We start from the raw sequence: 21,284 nt of genomic DNA on the forward strand, positions 1-21,284 counted from the left end.
GGACTGGAACTTGGACAGGAGGAGCCCAGTTACAGGGGCGATTCCATTACATTTTACCTTAGTAAAATGGAGACAAAGGAGAATTGTCTCCAAAAAACAAAAAGATGTCTTCTTCCCTTCTGTTACATGGATATATCCTACTAGTCTCTAAGTATGGCCTGACTTAGGTCACTACGGTCATAGGCTTTGAGCTTGAGTCTGGAGAAAGTTTAAAAACAGGGACCCCGCTGAAGACACTGGAGAGCGGGGGTCGTGTTAGAAAGCAGGCACCCCCAGGATGAGTGTTCATTGCTTATACTCAGCAGGCTGCCCATGACCTCTCCCCCGGCAAGCCTGCTTAACGGAAGACACCTGTACTCTGTTCCTATGGGCAGACTGGAGAGGTTGGCCGAGAGAACGTCAGCTCCCATCTACGAGTTCTGTCCACGTGTAAACCAAGATTTGGGGAAGGGACAGGGTGAGTTGGGGGAGTGACACTTTCTTAGGCCGCCTCCTCTGGTTCCTCAGGTCGGGCCCTCATCTGGTCCCACTCCCAGGTTTTGGACAGATACTGGATCCCTGATGACAGCCTCCACATGCTTCCCGCACACCCCCGCCGCGCCGTGGAGCCGGCTCCCCCCGCAGCCGCCGCTAAGACCCGGAGGAGTGGAATTCCACTTTGAAACTCCGTGCGTGCGGCGCGAGGGCCAGCCCCGGGCATGCTCAGTGGCCGCGGCGCGGTGGGGCTGCTGCTCGCACGGCTCCGGCCGCGGGCTCCAGGGCTGGCTCCCCCCACCTCCGCCTCCCCCCCACGTCCCCCCCGCGGCTGCGGAGCTTCCAGAAGGCCGAGCGGCGGCGGCTCCCCGCGATCTCGGCCCCCGCCCAGCGCCGCCCGGCTTGCCGCCGCCTCCCACCCCTCTCTCTCCCCGCCTCTCTTAAGGTGGCGAAGCTGGGGCTCGCTTCTGTTCGCGCCACACACCGCTCTGCCAGCCCCAGCCCGGGACCTGCGAACGCCTCCCGGAGACCAGAGGATCTCGGCGGGGGCTCTTTCCAACACCACTTTGCCTGAAGTGGGGTCGCGGCGGAGTTGCTCCGCCGCCGCTCAATGCAAAGCGCTATGCGGAGCGCGGTCGGCTTCCCTGCGCTGTGCCTGCTTCTTAGTCTTCACGCTGCAGGTAAGGGGCTGCCCGGCAGAGCAGTGGATGTGCTGGGAGACTGCACATGCTCCAGGACTCTAGGGAAAGCTGGCTTCGCGAGGAAACCCTTAGAAAGGCAAAGCAGGACAGTGCCGACCCGGTAGGGGCGAGGGAGTCCTGCACCTGTTGGAAGACTGAGGCCGAAAACTTAAGCTAAAATCAGCCCTTGATTTTTCCTGACCTCGCATGAACATTTTCAATGCGAATACAGGTTTGCTTCCTCCACCCCTCCCCTCCATCTAGACTCCCAGGTTTTGTTTCTAAGCTCCGCACTTGACTGCCCGTTTTCCAGGAGGCAGACAAGACTCCCTACTGGATGTAATATTTTCTACTGCAGCGACTACTTCCGTAAGGTCTCTCGGTTTAGCGAGAGCTCACAGGGATCCATGGGCTGTATCCTGATAGACCACATCTCTGCCCCAAAGATCGAAATACACGGTTCCCATTAACGATGCCGCTCCAGGCTCCTTTGGCCCCAGCTCTTGTCAGTCGAATTTTCTAAACCAATAAGACGGACGAAAGCTTTAAAATAGGACCCTCTCGTCTCTTTCAGCATCATGGTCAGGTTCCGAGGGCACCAGACAGAAAACCAATCACAGTTTCAAAGCTGACAACCGCATGGTAGGCACTGTCCCCTGGGACGGGTTTGATGAGGTATAGAAAGGAATGACAGTGAGACTGGTTCCCAAATATAAATATAGTTGATATCAGAACCAGTATCAGGTTTCGTTTGGAAGCAAACCTTAAGAAGTACCTGGGGAATTTTACATAAAATGTCGCTTTAGACCCTGCTTTTTTGATACATGCAGCCTCGATCTGATGCAGGGACTTGCTGGACTGAATCCTTTATCATTTTCACACACACATGAACCAAAATAAAATATGGCAGAGAGATTTTAGGAGCCCTACTGCGACAGCAGTTGTCCATGCAGTATCCCTATAGCAATCAAAGACCAGGTATTTTCCCCGAGTTTGCCTGTCATCCAATCACACGTATTCATTCATTTTTCCAAGCAATATTTTATTGAGTATATACTACAGTCCACAGATAGTGCATAAAGATAATGGATGCAAAATTGCAATTTGGGGGTATCTTTTAAAAAGAGTGTGGGTGAGCCCTTTTCTGTGTAGGCAGTAGTGAGAGTGAAAGATGGTACTTTCTTATTTCTAGCTAATGCTATTTTAATGTATGGTGAATCTCTTGAACAAGTAATGTATAGGAACATTCAGGCTATAATTAAGTACCCATGTTAATTGTTATAACTATGATGTTATATTGTGGAATTTTCAGTAGTTCTTTGGCACTTTGAAAACTAGGATGTAGCTGTGACATGGTCATTAAATTATTTGCAAACAGCTGTAGTAAATCCTTTTATTACCGCATACAATTCTTTAAGGTTGAAATATGAGATGAAAACATACACATTGGGTTGAATTTTATCTACATTATTGTTTTATTATAGCCCTGAGACAAATAGCTATTACCAAAAAAATCCTCAGTTCCTATCAAGTTTAGGAATGATTTGAACTGATCTATGAAAAATATTAGTGTTGTTATTTTTAAAACTAATGTATAAGATTTATAAAGATAACATTTAATGTATCTTGAGTAATTATAGCTTAAAAGCTATAAATAACCTTAAAACTAAGCAGTTAGAAAACATTTATAAATTTGTTGTAGATGAACATTTAGGATAAGGAAATAGAGGACTTTTGTTCATCAAAAGAGAAACCTAGAAGTCTGTAGACCTAGATTATACCTGGAGCTCTGCCAAAGGGTGTATTACCAAGACAAACCAATCCAACTCTACTTTGACTTCTTAATTTGAAAAAAAAAAAAGGAAGATGATTAATCAATTGAATTTAGTCACAAGGCATTGAAGGCTATCTCCAGATTTCAGTTGCAATATGCCATATAGAAATTAATTACATTCATATTTTTAATGTAGTGCTTTTGATAGGTGTTTTTTTCACAGCAGATTGCAAGTTTAATATTGTGGTTGTCTTGCCAGTTTCGTTTTGAATGCATTTTAATTTAAACAGCAATTTGTGGGTCACAAGCTGTCATCAGATTAAAATTCATCACAGTTATCTAAATAACATTGTTAGGACTTTTCATTAGAACTGAGATGAATCAGCTTTCTTGATCTCAGCTCCTGTAGATTTGGGTAATAAAAAAGTGAGTGAGTGGAAGGACAAAGATCAAGAAGTCAGTGATAGTCTCCACTTGTTGAATGTCTCATTTGGCTTCTCTTACAGAAGGCTCTCCTCTCAGGAGGAAAGTGGGCTTTATAAAGAAGGAGAATGAATTCTATGTAGTCAAGCCTCTTTGGCTGAAAAGCTAATTGATCCCTTTTGGTTGTGCCCAGGGTACCAGCCACTACTTTATGCTGGCAGAACTGATGATAGGTTAGATCTCTTTCAGGATGGGAGAAATTGGCTGCCAGGATGTGAGTGCTCTTTGTAGCTATACTAGAAACTGTTAACTTCCATAGTCATTCTCCTAATAGTAAAGTAGCAAAATGTTTTCACCTTGAGTGCCCTCTCCAACTGTTTGGTCATGATCGCCTGAGTCACTATGCAAAAAAAAAAAAAAAAATTCTGACCAACTCTGAGTTCTGATGACTTAACAAGGAAAAGTATTGCAATCTGTTTGCAGTGTCTATGGGAGCAAAAAGAGGAAGAGGGGTATAATGCTGTGTAATTAACATCTCTAGTAAGATAACTGTAATGAATTACTGAGCATGGGGTTTGTCAGAGAATCTGGACTCAACTCTATCCATGGCAGCTGATGTTCATAGACCTTCTTAACATAAAAAGTGATAGTTATTGTTCATCCAGCTGCTTACTATACAGGTGAGAAAACTAATTCAGTAAAAAGTAGATATTATTACTTTAAAGTGCTGGTTAACAGTATAGTCAGGGTAAAAACCCCGTGTTTCCAGACCTGTGATTGCATTCTACTATACTCTTTGGGAGGCCACCATTGAGATAATGGTGCCAGATTCTTTTTCCCTAATTGTCCTCATTCCTTACGCCTCTGTGAAGCAACATAACGTATCAACTTCACTAAAAAAGACCACTTCAGGAATATCCAAGAAGGCAACTGCAAGCTACCCAATGATATGGATGGTAAAATAATCACATGGAAAAGCCACAGATAGCTTATTTTCTTCAGTGTTTCTTCTCTTTCCTTGTCCAAGGAACTATGGGAGATGATATTTATTGATAATATTTTAGTTACAAAGGAGTAAATGTCTTGGGGTATCTTGAAGATTCTCACGGGAAAGCTTTCTTTTTCCTAGTGAATGTCTTGCTTAAAAAACACAAGTTGATTTCGATTCACTACTCTCTCTTCAAGCTCTGGAAATGGTTCTTTCAAACTTCTGTATGGTTCTTGCTTTTTTTTTCTGTATGGTTACCTGCTTTTCTGGATGGCACAGAGACTGCCTTCCAAATATATTCTGACAATGCTTTTTCATTCTCAGAGAAGTGCCTAGTCAGTTTCTCTAGTCTTTGAGAAGTAAGAGTTCCTGTGATGGAACTAAGAGGATCAGGGAAGTCACTGGCAGAAACACCATCCTCAAAAGAAAGGGTAGGAACTTCCCTGGTGGTCCAGTGGTTAGGAATCTGCCTTGCAATACAGTGGACATGGGTTCGATCCCTGGTTGGGGAACTGAGATTCCACATGCAGTGAAGCAAATAAGCCAGGCACCCCAACTACTGAAGCCTGTGCACTCTAGAGCTTCCGTGCTGCAGCTGAGACCCAATGCAGCCAAAATAAATAAATAAAATAGTTTTTAAAAAGAATAGAGAGGAAAATGACATTTTAAGATATCTTTTCTCAACGAAGAGTCCCTTAGAGTCCCAGAATCAGTTTTTCACTCGACATAGTTCTTACACTGGCCAGGGGTCTGCTCTGTTCTCTCCCACATTATTTCTCTGATATCTCTCTGCTTTCCTCTTCTTTGTCTCTCTCCAGCTACAGTGGTCTCCTCCCTAATCCAAGAAGACACCAAGTTCTTGCCCATCCCCCTGAAAAGTTTTATTTATTTCTTTGCCCGAACTATCCTTTCTCCATATTTCCATGGCTTAATCCCTCAATTTTCGGTCTTTGTTCAAAGATTACTTTCTCAGTGAAGCCCTCATTGACTATCCTAATTAATATTTCATCACCCCTCAAATCTTCCAATACCTTTCCCTGATTTATTTTTATTATTAATTTTATTGAAGTATAGTTGATTTACAATGGTGTGTTATTTTCTGCTGTACGGCAAAGTTACTCAGTAACTCATATGGATATTCTTTTTCGTATTCTTTTCCTTTCTGGTTTATCACAGGATATTTAATATATATAGTTATAGTGCCCTGTGCTATATAGTAGGAACTTATTATTTCTCCATTCTATACATACTAGTTTGCATCTGCTAATTCTGAGCTCTCAATCCTTTCCCCCACATTCCCTCCCCCTTGGCAACCACAGATCTGTTCTCTATGTCTGTTTCTGTTTCCTAGATATGTTCGTTTGTGTCCTATTTTAGATTCCACATATAACCCCTGATAGCTCAGTTGGTAAAGAATCCACCTGCAATGCAAGAGACTCAGGTTCAATTCCTGGGTCAGGAAGATCCGCTGGAGAAGGGAAAGGCTACCTACTCCAGTATTCTGGCCTAGAGAATTCCATAGACTGTATAGTTCATGGGATCACAAAGAGTCGACACAACTGAGCAACTTTCACTTCGCTTTTCCTGAGTGCTATCAGATATTTGTCTGTTTTGTTTACTGCTATTTCTATAGCAGATCCTGCCCATCCTAGCACTGGGAGAGGCGCAGCGCCTGGCATAAAAGCTACTAAAGATTAGAAAAATACATTGAATAAATAAAAACAACACAGTAATATTTCTAGTCTCCTCTTTTTGCATTTAATTTCTTCTTGGCACTCATGCAAGGCACCTAGTAAGCTTAGTCACTTCCAGAATAGATTTCAGCAGAGCTTATTTACCCAAAAATTAAGTTGCTTCCCAGAAGTCTCACATACCCAGGGGACATACAATCTCAAGCAGACTTTGCTACTTTGGGAAATGAAGAGCAACTGGGGATGAGCTTTAACTATCGATGGACTCAGTGGCAAAGTCCTTCCAACTGATTGCCAGATGCTATAAGAGCCCAAACGCCTTGTTGGTTGGCTGTATTTTTAATTCTTTGTAAAGTGCTTTGTACCTGTGGGAATGACTATGGTAATGTCTGCATCTTTAGCATTTAAGTAGATGTATATATATTTGAGACCACACATTCCTAGCACCCTGAAGATTGCTTATTCTATTGGAAGTCACACCCTGACTAGCACCTTATGAAAATTCTGGGTTGTATTATCCACAACCCAAATAATGATGAATGTATTATCCATCATTCAGACTTCTCTGTTTCTCATCTACTTTTCTACCAACTCTAATCTTTTTTTCTTAATTTTAAATTTATTTATTTTTTGATTGAAGGATAATTGCTCTACAGGATTGTGTTGGTTTCAGCCAAACATCAACATGAATAAGTCATAGATAAATGTATGTCCCCTTCCTCCTTCTCATCTTCCCTATCCCACCTATCCTATCCTTCCCAACCTACCCCTCTAGGTTGTTACAGAGCCCCCGTTTGGGTTCCCTGTGTCATACAGCCAATTCCCCAAGTCTAATTATGGTTCAACCTAGTTAAGGTGGTCATTTATCTTTTCCTTATCAATGAATATTGAGATTAGATTAACTCTAATTTCGAAAAATTCTTCTCATTGATTCCCATGAATAGCCACTGGTTTCCTCAATAGCTTCTCTCTTATCTAACTAGTCATTTCTCAGTTGCACTTTTAGGTCTTTCTCTGAGCTTTCTTTCATAGGTTAGTGCTCTGTAGAATTTATGTGTCCTAGGTCTTTTTTCCTCTCTTATCCCGGTATACTTTCTCTGTGGAGAAAGTATATATTTTCTTTATATTCAGGCCTACATAGCAAAGTTGAAATCCATATTTCTATCTCAGATATTTCTCCTGCTCTCCAGTCCTATCCCTACAATTACCTAGGACTCATTGGCGATCCCACAAGTATCAGGAATCTGGCTGTTAATGCTCAGCACTTTGCATAACAACCGCTTTTATTTCTATATATTCTATCATTGTGAATAACATGCGAGTCCCCCACAGTCACCCAAGCCTGGAATTAATTGCTCATCTTGTACCCTACCTTTGCTGTTTTCAGCCAAAAAGTTACCAGGTCTTCTCACCACCTCTTCTCCACTTTTCATGCCCACATCACTGCCTTGGGATAGGTCCTTATTTCTCATATAGTATCTTACAGTAACCTACCATCAAATTCGTCCTTCATAATAATGTTGGAGGTAAAACTGGAAAAAAGCATACTCACTCACATTCTCACTTTGTACTCTCTAACACAGTCATTTCCTTTCCTCTTAGGGTAAACTCAAACTCATTAGCATGGGGAAGTCTTTTACTCTCAGGTATTTCCCAGCTCCATCCTTATTTCCTATCATCATGTTTTGCTTTGCCCACTGTTATCATACTAAAAGCAAATTTCATTGGTTTTCCAGGCCTCTCATCCTTTTCACATACTGTTCTGTTTATCTTAAGTATCCAACTCTGTTTTGTTTTCTAGATAATTTTTCTCCAACTTTAAATCGTAGTTGAGCATTGCCTCCTTTGAGAACCCTTCCTTGAACCCCATCTCATCCCAGTAGCTTTCCCAAGTTTTCCTTTGAGGCCTGTATATTTCACTATTAATGCCTTTAACCTGAGTTTTTGTTTTTGTTTTTTTTTTTTTTGAGGACAATGAGAGAATTGTAGCTTTTATCTCTGTATACTAATAACATATTAATAGAACTGTGCTTGTTATCCAGTATACCATCAGTAAATGTTGCATTCAATAAATATATTCAGGATGAATTTGGAAAAATAAATTTTGATTAATTTATATTTACAAAGAGATTATATCTCATTTTCATGATCATAATGAGTAGAATTGACTTTACTACTGCCCTTTCAATCCAATGTATATTTACTGGTTACAAAGCAGTGGAAATGGGACAGAATAGCTTTTATTTAAACATATTCTGTTTAAGATAAGTTTGTGTTCTGTGAGCATGATGCTTACTCTAGTGATGTGTGTTGAACTCCTCCTAGATGGATAGACATCCCTATATGATTTTCTCGTACTGCTTCAAGATGGGAGTGAGATGAATGTGTTTATTTTAAAGAGATACAAGAATTAGACAAGATACATAATATGATAGCTGTGCATTAAAGAATGGACCCAGAACCCCTAACTCTGATTACTGATCAGCTATCTTGAAATAACAAACATGAGCCACCTACACATTTAAAATCAGGTGGGAGTTTGAGGCAGTGGGTTCAATAAGCAGAAATAAAAAATAATCCAACCTTCCTGTACTCCCCCTACCAAAACCAAACTAACCATCACAGAACATTTCTGAGTATTTGGATGGTTTTATACAATTTTTCTCTTTTTTAAGTATAGATAAAGTCTTTATTACACCTTCATGGGAGCCATGATTTTACTCGAAGAGTGGAGAGTGGCTGATGAATAATAAAAAGTCACTTCTTCTGAGATGATGGGGTCACACATCAAAAACTCATTTATTGCCATTATTATTAGTGATAACATGGATGTTATGTTTCATGGTAAGTATATTGGTAAATCTCTTAAAAGCTGTTTGTAAAGTCTAGTTCAAAAGGTAGAGAAAGCCATTTTTACCTTTAAAGGCTGATTTTGAAAGATCCTACTTGGCCATAAGTGCATTCTTCAACTTCAAAGGACTTACAAATGCTGACATACTTAGAGTAGCTTTGGTATTTCTCAACACAAAGGATTTTAATAGCTTGAAACATTTTAATGGTAAAATATTATTTTAAGATCAGGTTTCCTAATGCCTGCTCACCAAATAATGTAGCTGTAAGTGTCTACTATTGAGATATTTGCCACAGAATGACAATTAGCAAATTTATGCTGCACATAGTAGCACTTTCCATTTAGATCATTTTCTACTTATAATAACAGTCTAGACTTTTCTCATAATCAAATCTCATTTGATTTCATTTTACTAAGATGTTGATATCCATGAATATTTCAGCCACAAGGACCAACAACAAAATAAAACTGCTTACCTGAAACAGCAGTCTATATCAATATGTCTAATTACACTGAAGTAGATGCTAAGTTCAGTAGGGGCATGAACTATTTTCTGTCTTGGTTTGGGCCTGAAGCAATGTCCATTTGCTGACTTAAATGTGCAGAAGGGCTTAAGACAGCCTAAACTACTGTTTCTTTGAAAAAGAGCAATGAATGAGCACAGGGTAAGAGTATCTCATAGTGATTTACTGCAACCTGTGCAGAGTAAGACTCTTCTGCTATTTCACTACAGTAGTGATTCAATTCCTGACGGAGACTGGAGGGGAAATGAAGCAATGCACATAACTACACAAAGTCAGCTCCCAGTACTGGGATACTTTCACTTACCTGGGGAAGAGGCTCAATACAAACTCTGCCACACATTATCTCATGATGAGTTAGTCTGCATGGCCATCAATGTATAAATATAAATTTATAGATTGTGGTTTTAAAGTAATTCACTTTGTTGGTCTCTTGTTGATTCAAGACAGTATTTTTATTCTCCCTGGAAGAAAATGAAATAGCTTAAGCAGAAAAGAGAAAACTGAAATGAAGGAGAAAGTGCCGTATTTTTAGATAATGCTTAGCAGAGTACTATAGCAGTTAAGAGCATGAATATGGTGGTCAGTTTCAAATCCAGGCATGGTCACTTACTGTCTCTTTGGTGGTTCAGTCCCTAAATTGTGTCCGACTCTTGCGAGTCCATGGACTACAGTTCACAAGGCTCTATCCGTGAGATATCCCAGGCAAAAATACTGAAGTAGATTGCCATTTCCTTCTCCAGGGAGGATCTTCCCGACCCAGGAATTGAACCTGGGTCTCTTGCATTATAGGCAGATTCTTTACCAACTGAGCTATGAGGGAATCCCTACTATCTCTTTATAACTTGGAGTAAATTTCTTGATCTTCCCACATCTCAATTTCTTCTTTTAAAAATGGAGACCATGTATTATACAGTTGTTGTTGTGTGTTAAATAGGATGTGTAGTGTAAAATAGACTGTGCTGTCTTAGTAAGTGCCATGTAAGTGTTAGGTATTATTGGACTAGGGGTGGGAGCGGTCAGATGCTAAATGATCAACCAGTATCTTGGAGCAATTTCTCATTCTTTTTGTATTTGAGCCAATGCTAGAGAAGATACATGCCCAAGAAAGATTCTGGATTCCAGACCCTTTTTCAGTTGAATCTTATCTGCATAATTCCTCTCTCTTTGGTCTGAGCCTTACTAATGGGCAGGTTTGTGATGGATTTTGAAGCTTCAAAGCATCCACCTACTTCTTCTGGCCACTGAAAGGCTGAAGAGAGCCTGGCCAAGTCCAGGATGTCAGATCTCATTCTCCTAGTCCCTCTTCAACACCCCACACCAAACCCCTCAATAAAATAGTTTAACATGCTTCTCCTCCTCCAAATTCACCTCTCCCCTAAGTCTCTCTCCTAATGCCTTACCTGTAAGCATCTAAATGTATTATCTATCTATCGTGTCTTCAGCAAATCCTTATTTAAGTGAACATATTAGTAAAATGCAAATTTTTCTTGGGCTTACCCCATGGTAATTGAAAATAGATAGCCTTTTCACCTTTTCCTAAACACCATAAATCTGAAATATCTAGTTCTTATTGCACTGTGTTGCTTAGCAGATAGGCCAGACTTGTCCTAGGAGCTGCCTCCCTAACTAGTCTCACTAGGCACAGATGCAGAGTGAGTTCAGATGTGTGACCAAGGCTGCAACTCACAGCTCTAAGAACTTCTTTTAGCACTGCTGCTCTAGTAAGCCTTCTCCTCTACTGACTGACTGACACTCTCCTGCTTGCTATTTGTAGCCTATGGAACTTCTAGATCTTTGGGCTCCAGGTCCACATGGAAGGCTGCCCATGGTTCTGTGCGCACTGGAGAAGATAGGAGTGTTTGAACATAAAGAGAAAGCAAGGAGGGACATGGAGATGGGAAGACCTTTTATTGGGGATTGTCAATCACAACCTTAGCCTGTTCAAGGGACGACTCATCACTCCCTGACACCCAGCCCCACTTGATCTGAGGATTCTATCCTGCTGACTTTATCTCAGGTGACCTACCATATATAGCTCCAGTCTGGCTCCCTGAGAGAGCTGCAACCCATCAGAAAAATCAGAATTCAACTATGGAAACTTTTTCATGGTGCTAAACCTCCGATATGCAAAGTTATGTTCATGGTGGGTTGGCTGTTTCAGTGCCTCTGAATGCTCCATGGCAGTTAAGAAGCTCCCTAGGGGAATTCTCACAGGTGCTCACAGGTCTGGTCCAGTTGGGCAGGGCTCTTGGCATTCCTGGGTCCCTCTGCATTTCCAGAGCATCAAGATTCCCCATCAGGTGTCCACTGGTCCTTTCTGAGTGACTTATTTCCTCAAAATGGGAGTGCCTGATTCTTAGAGAGCTTGGATTATAACATTTACCAGCTGTTTGTAATTCCTAAATCTGAACATTAACTGAAGGTATGAAAATATAACAAAAGGGTCTCCTCTCTAGATAAACATTGAATTTATAGGGAAGAGACAAATAGATTTCATTACAAGAAAAGAAATAAAATACAAATGACTATTTCCTAAATCCCTGTGATGTGCTAAGTGTGAAAGTGTTGGCTGCTCAGTCATATCCGACTCTATGTGGCCTCATGGACTGTAGCCCAGCAGGCTCTTTTGTCTCTGGAATTCTCCAGGTAAGAATACTGGAGTGGGTAGCCATTCCCTTCTATTGAAACCAGGTCTCCTGAATTGAGGCAGATTCTTTACTGAGTTCACCAGGTCTATTTAATCCCTATGATGTACTAATCCTCTATCCCAAATGCTTTCTATAATATAGTCATCTCACCCTTTAGGATAGAAAGTTTGTTTGAAATGGTATGCTTGTACAACAGAAACAGCAAAAATATACTCTAACTCATGTAGCAGAGTAAAAATAAAAAAAATTAAGCTCTAGAATCTGACTTACTGGGCTTGAATCCCTTCTCTGCTATTTACTGTTTAAATTCTCTGTGCTTCCCTTTTCTTATCAGAATAAAAGGCTAACACCACGGTAACTACCTCGTAGGGTGTTTTAAGGATTTAAAGAGCTAATTCATAAGGCCTACAGTATGGGGCTGGAACACTGCTTATATTTAATGGCAATAATTGTGAGAATTATCATATTAGCATGTGAAAACTTTCATTGGTCCTATATTTCAGTTTCCATACTTGAAAAGGAAAAAGTGTGCACATTGACTATCGCCCATTAAAAAGGAATTCACTCTGAAGCCTTCTTTTGTGAAGCATCCCTGACCTGAAAATCTAATTGTTGTACCTCCATTAAAAAAAAAAATACTAGTAGAACTTTTGTCTTATGAATTAAAAAACTGCTTGTAATTAGTAAGCATGCATTGGAAGCAATGAGTGCTGTTTTCCAAACTGGAGAGCATAAGAGAAAAATAACTCCATAGTCACCAGAGGTGCTGCAATTATGGGTAACCTCCCTTCTGGTAAAGACCTTCAGTCTTAGATTTGGGGTAGAATTTGTAGTATCACCCCTGCTGTCTCACTCTGCAAACTATCTGAATTCACAACATCCAACAGGAGCCAAAATATCCCACTTCTAATGTTGAACCTTCTGCATGTCCACGGACACCTTGCAAACTCTGTGCATTGTACTCCATTGTGAGAGCCGTGTCCATATACCTTTAGGGTGTGTAACTGGGAGGGGGGGAGTGGGCTTCATGAGATCAGAGTTGCTATATATGCGTACTGTGGATCAGGCAACCAACCTGCCCTAGCGTTAAGTTTTGCTGAGTCAACCATAAATTCACCTTGGGTACAGAGTCCATGCTTCCAAACCAGTCCTGCCCTGAGCCTGAAACAAAAATGCCTTGGGTCTCCCATACGTCAGCCTAAGGCATCAGCCCCCGTTGCCAGCAGTCCCTTCGCCGCTCCCCCAACCCTGTCCTTGAAGTCTTGAAGTTCACTCTCTGGAGCTCTGTGCTCAGGCTGAATCTCAGCCTCCTGCCTTCTCCTTCCTCTGCACCCCAGTTACAGTGTGTTGTTCTTACTTCCCATTGCAAGAGAGATCTCTCCCCCTGCTAGAGCTATTTTAGGAAAGATGTGACACAGTGATCTACTCCTGATAAAAATAGCTGTTAACTGTATGGTCTTTCCCTAGCAAATGTTCATTGTTTTCAAAGAACAGTGGGAAAAAAAGCAGTGTCTTCTGAGAAAGCAGTGCCTTCGTCCAGTGGTGTTCATTTCAAGTGATGGATGAAGGGACCAGGGCAGGATGTAGTAGAGGTGTTGACCTGAAGGACCTACCAAGTGCCCTGTGCTCCTCAAACCCCTAAATACAGGCAGAGGAGACCAGGGCAAGATTTCATCAAGTGGCCACCATGGACGTCCTTCCTTACTCTCTGTAGGATCATAACTGGGGCTTCCCAGGTGTTGCTAGTGGTAAAGAACCTGCCAATGAAGGAGACTTAAGAGACACAGATTTGATTCCTGAGTCAGGAAGATCTCCTGGAGGAGGGCATGGCAACCCACTCCAGTATTCTTGCCTAGAGAATCCTATGGACAGAGGAGCCTGGTGGGCTATAAGTCAGTGGGGTCACAAAGAGTCAGACATGACTGAGTGAATCAGCACAGCACAGCATCATTACTATGAAAATATTTTAATTTTTTATATGTTCTAATATTCATTTTGCTATTTTTAATATAATTCCTAATCTATTATGAGAATTATTCTTAAAACAGATATTTTTCTTGCAATGGAAATACAGCTTTCAAGTCATTTGGAGAATTCTACTATAAAAAAGATGATAATAGTTTATAATATCTATGTTTATAAATACTAATATTTTAAATGCTTGCATAACAATGAGGCATAAAAATTTTAGATTTTATAAGTGTGCTTAGAGCTTTATCACTCCATAAATGCATATGGAGCTCAATTTCTATGATTTCTGCAGAGGCTAGTGTTACTTAGCTTTCTAGCTGTACAATCATTTTTCCCCACTTCTGCATTTCCCAAGAGGGCATATGTTGATGAAAATCTTCTCTTAACTGCTATGTAGAGTTGAAAAGATAGTAGCTTTCATTCTTGTCAACCTCTGCTCCAGGCATCTTTCAACTCAGTTCTTCAGGAACTGGGGAGCATCTGACTGCTTCTGTGGAGCCAACATAAATCTCACTTCTTCCAGCAGAGTCCGAGGCCATGGTCTTAATCTCACTTCTTTATGACTTCTGTCTAGTCACACTGCCCCAAAGGAAGTTGTCCTAATTGTATTAAATTTCACTCTGTAATACTAATTTATCAAATGAGACATATGGCTACTAAAGCTGGGCAAGAACTAGGAAACATGAAATCCTTTCATTATAATTTTACCACCAGCACATGGCACAGAGTGGATATTTTCTGAAATGACTGTCCACTTCTGTGGCTCCCAGATAGAGTTTTCTGTCTTGTAGCTCAGCTTCCGATAGAAGAGATAAATAGGAAGAAGGGAGGGACTCCCAGAGTAGTTACAGTGGGCTCTAAGTGGGAGTAGAAACCACGTTAGTTCTAACAGGATATTTGAGGAAATATGAAGGAGTATTTATATCAAAGAACATGCAGGAAAAGTTGACAAGATGCCTTAATAAAAATCTTTCCTTATTGTTTTAAGATTCAGGCTCTTTCCTACATAGAAAAAAATAGAAGCAGTTCAATAAAAATAAGGGTAGTTACTGTGGTGGTGTTTTTTAAATTTTTATTATTGATATACTAGACATATCACTGGTCAAACACTTGAAGCATCTAAATAATATTAGAAGAAGACATAGAGCTTCCTCATGGATTATGTGTTTATATCCTAGAAACTAAGGCATAGACTAGATTTTAGAAAAAAACATTTCTGGAAAGGAGTGTTCTTTTGGTAACAAGCTCTTTTACTGAAAGGGAGGGCCTTTCGATAAATCATGGTAATCATGGGAGAGCCCATGATTGTTTAAAATTTATATATGTATAATTCAATTAAAATTTATAATTGTTATCCTTTAGAAACAATGGCTCAGTGGTTAAAGAATCTGCCTGCAATGCAGGAGACTCAGTATATACAAGTCTCCATCCCTGAATCAGGAAAATCACCTGCAAAAGGAAATGGCAATTCACTCCAATATTCTCGCCTGGGAAATCCCATGGACAGAGGAGTCTGGAGGTCTCCTCCATGTGGCCACAAAGAGTCAGACACGACTAAGTAACTAAGGACGCACGCACACATTGTTTTACTTTTTATGATTCATTTACTGATCTGAAGATGAACTATTTTTTTATCAAATTGGTTATTTGATATCAGGATACAAAACCAGTGTGTACACATATAAATATATGCATACATAATATAACACGTGTTGTAAGAACATAATTAAGACACACAAACTGAATATTGCAAAGTTAGCTCTATGTTAATATATATAGACAGAGCCATAATGGAATTTTCAAAACACTAGTGTACCTTGCTAATAAGATTAGTACGAGTGAGTGTCTGTAATACCTGGAAGGTTATCCTAATACACCTCAGTTGCCGCATCTTGAGAAGGCTGTATTTATTCACCAGGAAGATTCAGTGTTGGGACTGTGGGTGCTTCTAATTCGAGATTAGTGTCATGGTGACCTCATGGGTTAGCATTAACAGTAGTAAGTAGTATTACAGAACAACTGGAAGAGTTGTTTTAATGTTAGACTCCTTACATCCAAGGATAGCACTTCTGAAAATCCTCCTTTGAGTTCCCAAAGAGTCCTATATTGTTCTTATGGAAAAGCTTATCTCTCTAGAAAAAAATCAGTGCCATGTGAAATCTAACTGAATTGAGGCTCTCTTTAGAGAATGTACTGTATTCTCTTGGGAAGTACATTTCTAATCTGGTTGTAGACCTGTAATACAAGAACACCTTCATTTTCTGGTGAGAAAACTGGGGCTCAGAGAAGTTGAGGACCCATAACTCAAGTTCTGATAGATGGGGTGTGGTAGTTAGGTATTAAAGATACAATCTAGGTCTCTTATTTCTAAAACCATTGGGTTTTTTTGTGTTTTTTTTTAAAGCATGTTTCTTTCCTTTCTCAGTTCTATTAATTGGCATTTTCTAAGTAAATTTTTACTGGTACTTATGTATTTTTAACTTTTCCTGAGAGGCATTTACAAAGCAAATGAGAACCTTGTCATATCTCATGTAGAAATTCCCGAGGGACTTCCTTGATGTTATCCATTTGCATCTCCTTTCTAGAGAAGAAAGTGCTGGCAATCCTTGAAAAACAATGATTGTCCTTTTACAAAATGATCAGAAAACAAAGTTGCCCTTTTTTGATTGTTCACTTTTTCAGGTCTCTTTGGTGACCACTGTTTCATCCTTTGTTCCTTTCCCAAGTCACTGACACTGGTTTAAACAGCTGCAATACGAGGATTTATTCTGAGAGGGTATATGTGAGCCCATTCTACCTTAGGCATCCAGAGTTACCGAAGTTGAGCGTGAAATAATGAGTCATAATGTACATAATCATAAAATCACACTGTGATTTTACATATTTTCTCTTTCCTTTGTTATGGATCTCTTCAGAGACTATCAGGGTCATATCCAGAATGAAATTTCAATTGTGGAATTTTATAACTGTCAAAATTGGTTATTGTCCTGTAAATGTTGTTCCTATGATAAACGTACTTTTATTTTAAATTCAGTTAAGTATCTTCACTATTCTGTAAGGGAGCTCTGTCCCTTAGAAATTGAAAAAATTGTCATTAAGCTCTCAATGAAGATGAGGAATCCTACTCCTTATCTCATTTCTACTTCCTTTTTCATTCCTTACAAGAAGTTTTTTCAGTCCTTCTCAATTCTCTCGGAATCTCCAATCTTTGCTCTCATCCTCTCTCTCTTATGAGATAGCTTCATCTCCTTCACGGAGAAAATAGAAGCTGTCAGAAGAAACTTGCTCAACTTCCACTGCCAAACCCACTAACATCCTTCATCTTCCTGCCTCTCCTGTATCCCCAGATTATAATGGAAGAAATACCTCCCTCCAATCCAGGGCTCATCCCCTTGATGATACTCTGGATCCCAGCTCCTCCAGGCTTCTGGGGAGGCTCAGTCTATTGATTATTTCATCTGTTTTTTCTTTCAGTGATATTTCCAACCACTCCTCCTCAACTAGCTCTTTCCTTTTAAAGATTAAAGGTACTCAGATCTCTCCTATAGTGAAAAAAAAAAGTCCCTCAATCCCACTTTCCCTTCCTGTTAATACACTGCTCTTGTCACATTGAAGTTTGTTGCAAGAGTTGTTTTTCATGTTATTTCTCATTTATCTCCCACTTGATCCTCAATCCAATTAAATCTAGCTTTGTTCCCCCACCCTCACTCTGAAATTACTTTCTGTACATTTATCAATCATTTGTTAATGAGATGGATAAGCATTTAGTGATGAGAAAAGATGTTCTGATACAGTATTGAGTGAAAAAGGTAGTTTACAAAGCATAATATAGCATAATCTATTGCCTTTATTTGGAGTGTAGTGCAATGAATTTTAACTTATCTATAGATTCATGTAATCACATTATATACAGAAAAGTTCAATCACTCCAAAGAACTCCTTCATGCTACTCCCCCTGCTTCTCAACTGATAACCTAATAATCATTGATCTAGTTTTTTCTTTTCAATATTGGTTTTTGCTTTTCAAGAATGTTCTATAAATGGAATTTCTGCAACTGTCTTCCTTTCCTCAGCCTAATGCCTTTGAGAGTGATCCAAATTGTTTTGCAGATCAATAATTCATTTTTTTAAAATTGATGAGTGATGTTCCATTGTATGGATGTATCAGTTTGCTTTCCATTCATCAATCGAAGGACATTTGAGTTATTTCCACTTTAGAGTAATTATGCATAGAGTTGCTGCAAAAGTTTGTTCACTATCTGAGTATTGTTAGTATTTTTCATTTTAGCAATTCTAAGAGGTATTATCTAAGTGTTATCAAATCAGAGTTTTAATATGCATTTCATTACTGGAGTAATATTCATGTGCCTCTTTGCCATTCATGTATCTTTGATTTTGTGCCTGTTCAAATCTTTAACCTAGTTTTAAATTGGTTTGTTTTGTTTTCCTGCTGTTAAATTTCTTGAGTTCTTTATTTTTTCTCATTACAAGTCCCTGATTGGATCTGTGATTTGCAATTATTTTTTTGCCACTCTTTAGCTTGCTGTTTCATTCTCTTAATGGTATCTTAAACAGAGCAAGAGTTTTTTTGTTTCAATCCAGTCTAATTGATCAATTCTGGTGACATCTCTAAGAATTTTCTGCCTAACCCTAGTTATAAAGATTTTCTCCTGTATTTTCTTCTAGAAGTTTTGTAGTTGTACATTTATATATTTGGATCTGTGATCTTTATTAAGTTCATTTCTATGAAGCTTGTATAGAGATTCATTTTGTTACAAATGGATGTCCGATTGTTCCAATATGATTTTGAAAAAACTATCCTTTATTGTTTTTACATCTTTATAAAAAAACCAAATGGTGACATTTTCCCTGGATCTGTTTTAATTAATTAATTATTTTAATTGGAGGCTAATTACTTTACACTATTGCGGTGGTTTTTGCCATGTATCAATCTGGTTTTGAACTCTGTTCTGTCTCATTGATTTATCTTTATCGTAAGTCCTAGAATTAGACAGTAGTATTCTGTCACCTTTAGTCTTCATTTAAAATTGTTTATTCTACTTTAGAATCAATCTATTATATGTGTAGAATTTTGCTTGAATATTTATTGTCGTTGGGGATAATTAAATCTTCATTATATAAAGCCTTCCAATTCATGAACACAGTATGTCTATTCAGTTCTTGTTTTACTTTCTCAGCATTTTATAGTCTTCTATATGTATATCCTGTACATATTTTGTTAGAATTATACCTAGGTATTTTATTCTTTGTAACTGTTGTAAATATTTTTTAAATTCAGTGTTTGGTTGTACATTCCTAGCTTATAGAAATGCCATTGATTTCATAGGTTAACACTACAGTCTATTAACTTGCTAAACTCACCTGTTCTACCAAAATTTTGATGAGTTCCTTAGGATTTTATACATAGACAATCATCCTTTCCACAAATAGAACAATTTTATTTTTTCTTCTCTTCTGTGTGTGCCTTTTACTTCTTTTCTTTGTTTACATCAATGAATAGGACTTTCATTCAGTATAGTATTGTATAGAAGTGATGAATGTCATTGTCTTGTTCTCTGTTCTTAAGAGAGGGAAGGTAAACCTATTGTTAACTGTGAGTTTTTGTGTAGTTGTCTTTTATAAGTTTGAAGAATTTCCCTTCTATTTCTGGTTTGCTTATTTTTTTTCACTGTGAGTTGATACGAATTTTGTCAAATGCTCTTTCTGCATCAGTTGGTATGATAATATGGTTTTCCTTCATTAGACTGTCAATATGATGGATTAGGTTGATTGCTTTTTAAATATTAAAGCAGCCTTACATTCCCAGGATAAGCCTTGCGTAGTTATATATTATCCTTTATATTTCTGCATTCAATTTGCTAATATGCTCTTGAGGATTTTTACATCTATATTCATGAGCAATATTTGGTCTTTAGTTTTCTTTTTTTAGTAGGGTCTTTTTCTGGTTTTGTTATCAGAGTAATTTTGGCCTCATAAAGTGCTTTGAGGAGTGTTCCTTTTTCTTCTCTTTTCTGGGAGAGGTTATGTATAAATGAAGTTAATTTTTTCTTTTAAGTGTTTCAATTTGCCAGTGAAACCATTTGATCCTGGAGATTTCTTTTTCAGAAGAAATTCAATTTCAGAAGGAATTCAATTTCTTTTATAATTTTAGGGCAATTTAGGTAACATATTTCATCTTGGGTGAGTTCCATTATTTTCTAGGGTTTGAACTGGTCATTTCATCTAAGTTATTAAATATAGATGCAAAGAGTTGTACACAGTTATTTTCTCATTATCCTTTTCATGTCTGCTAGGTATGTAGTGATTTTCTTTCTTTCATCTGGTGTTGGCAATCTGCGTCTTCTCTATTTGTTAATCTTGCTAGAGCTTTATCAATTTACTGATGTTTTCAAAGAATAAACTTTTGTTTCATTGATTTTCTTAACTTCTTTTCCTCTGCATACTTTACATTTATTTTACTCTTTTTTTTTTTTTGGTTTCATAAAGTAGAGGCTTAGATTATCGATTTGAGACCTCTCTTCTTTCCTAATACAAACATTTATGCTGTAAGCTTTCCTCTAAGCACTGCTTTGACTGAGTCTCACAAATTACGGTGTTGTATTTTCTCCTGGAGCTATCCTTGTCTATACTCTGGTGTACACTGTGGGTTGGCTAGAGAATCCTGGAGGCAGGGAGAGATGGTAAACTCACTGCTGGTGTTGTGCAATTTTGAATTCTGTTCTTCGTCCCTAATCACTCTGCTACTGATTACTTCTCAGAGTCCTCAAAAAGATGTTTTACGCATTTTGTTTAGATTTTATAGCTCTGTTTATTGTAGTTAACAAGGCAGAGTGTGTTTGCTCCATCTTACCCAGACTCAGAATCTGCCTTAACCTTTTAAGTCCTTAAAAATTCCTTTATTTTTGCTCAAAGACTCAACAGTGGAGGATGGTTAGCTTTGTATTTCTAATGTTGTACCCAGAGCTTTTCCATGTTGAGTCTGGTGCTCTGAATATCCAGGGTCAGCTGTCCATTGATGAATTTTAGGTCAGTAAATCCTATGCAAGTGTTCAGAGTTGTTTCAACTCTCAGACTGTCAGTGACACTGCTGCTGAGGCTGCTGCTAAATCGCTTCAGTCGTGTCTGAGTCTGTGCAACCCCAGAGACGGCAGCCTACCAGGCTCTGCCATCCCTGGGATTCTCCAGGCAAGAACACTCGAGTGGGTTGCCATTTCCTTCTCCAATGCATGAAAGTGAGAA

General features: G+C 39.0%; 1 protein-coding gene across 1 annotated transcript in view; it reads left to right on the top strand.

Moving 5' to 3' along the window:
* The first annotated feature begins 677 nt into the window (after positions 1-677).
* PTPRR (protein tyrosine phosphatase receptor type R) overlaps positions 678-21,284 on the top strand; it is a 270,659-nt gene continuing 250,052 nt past the window's right edge. The window contains exon 1 of the mRNA XM_070454591.1: positions 678-1,154. Within this exon, the coding sequence (XP_070310692.1) occupies positions 1,085-1,154 (70 nt within the window). The 5' untranslated portion in view covers positions 678-1,084. The remainder of the gene's footprint in view (positions 1,155-21,284) is intronic.

This window comes from Odocoileus virginianus, chromosome 24, assembly GCF_023699985.2.
Source record: "Odocoileus virginianus isolate 20LAN1187 ecotype Illinois chromosome 24, Ovbor_1.2, whole genome shotgun sequence".
NCBI lineage: Eukaryota > Metazoa > Chordata > Mammalia > Artiodactyla > Cervidae > Odocoileus > Odocoileus virginianus.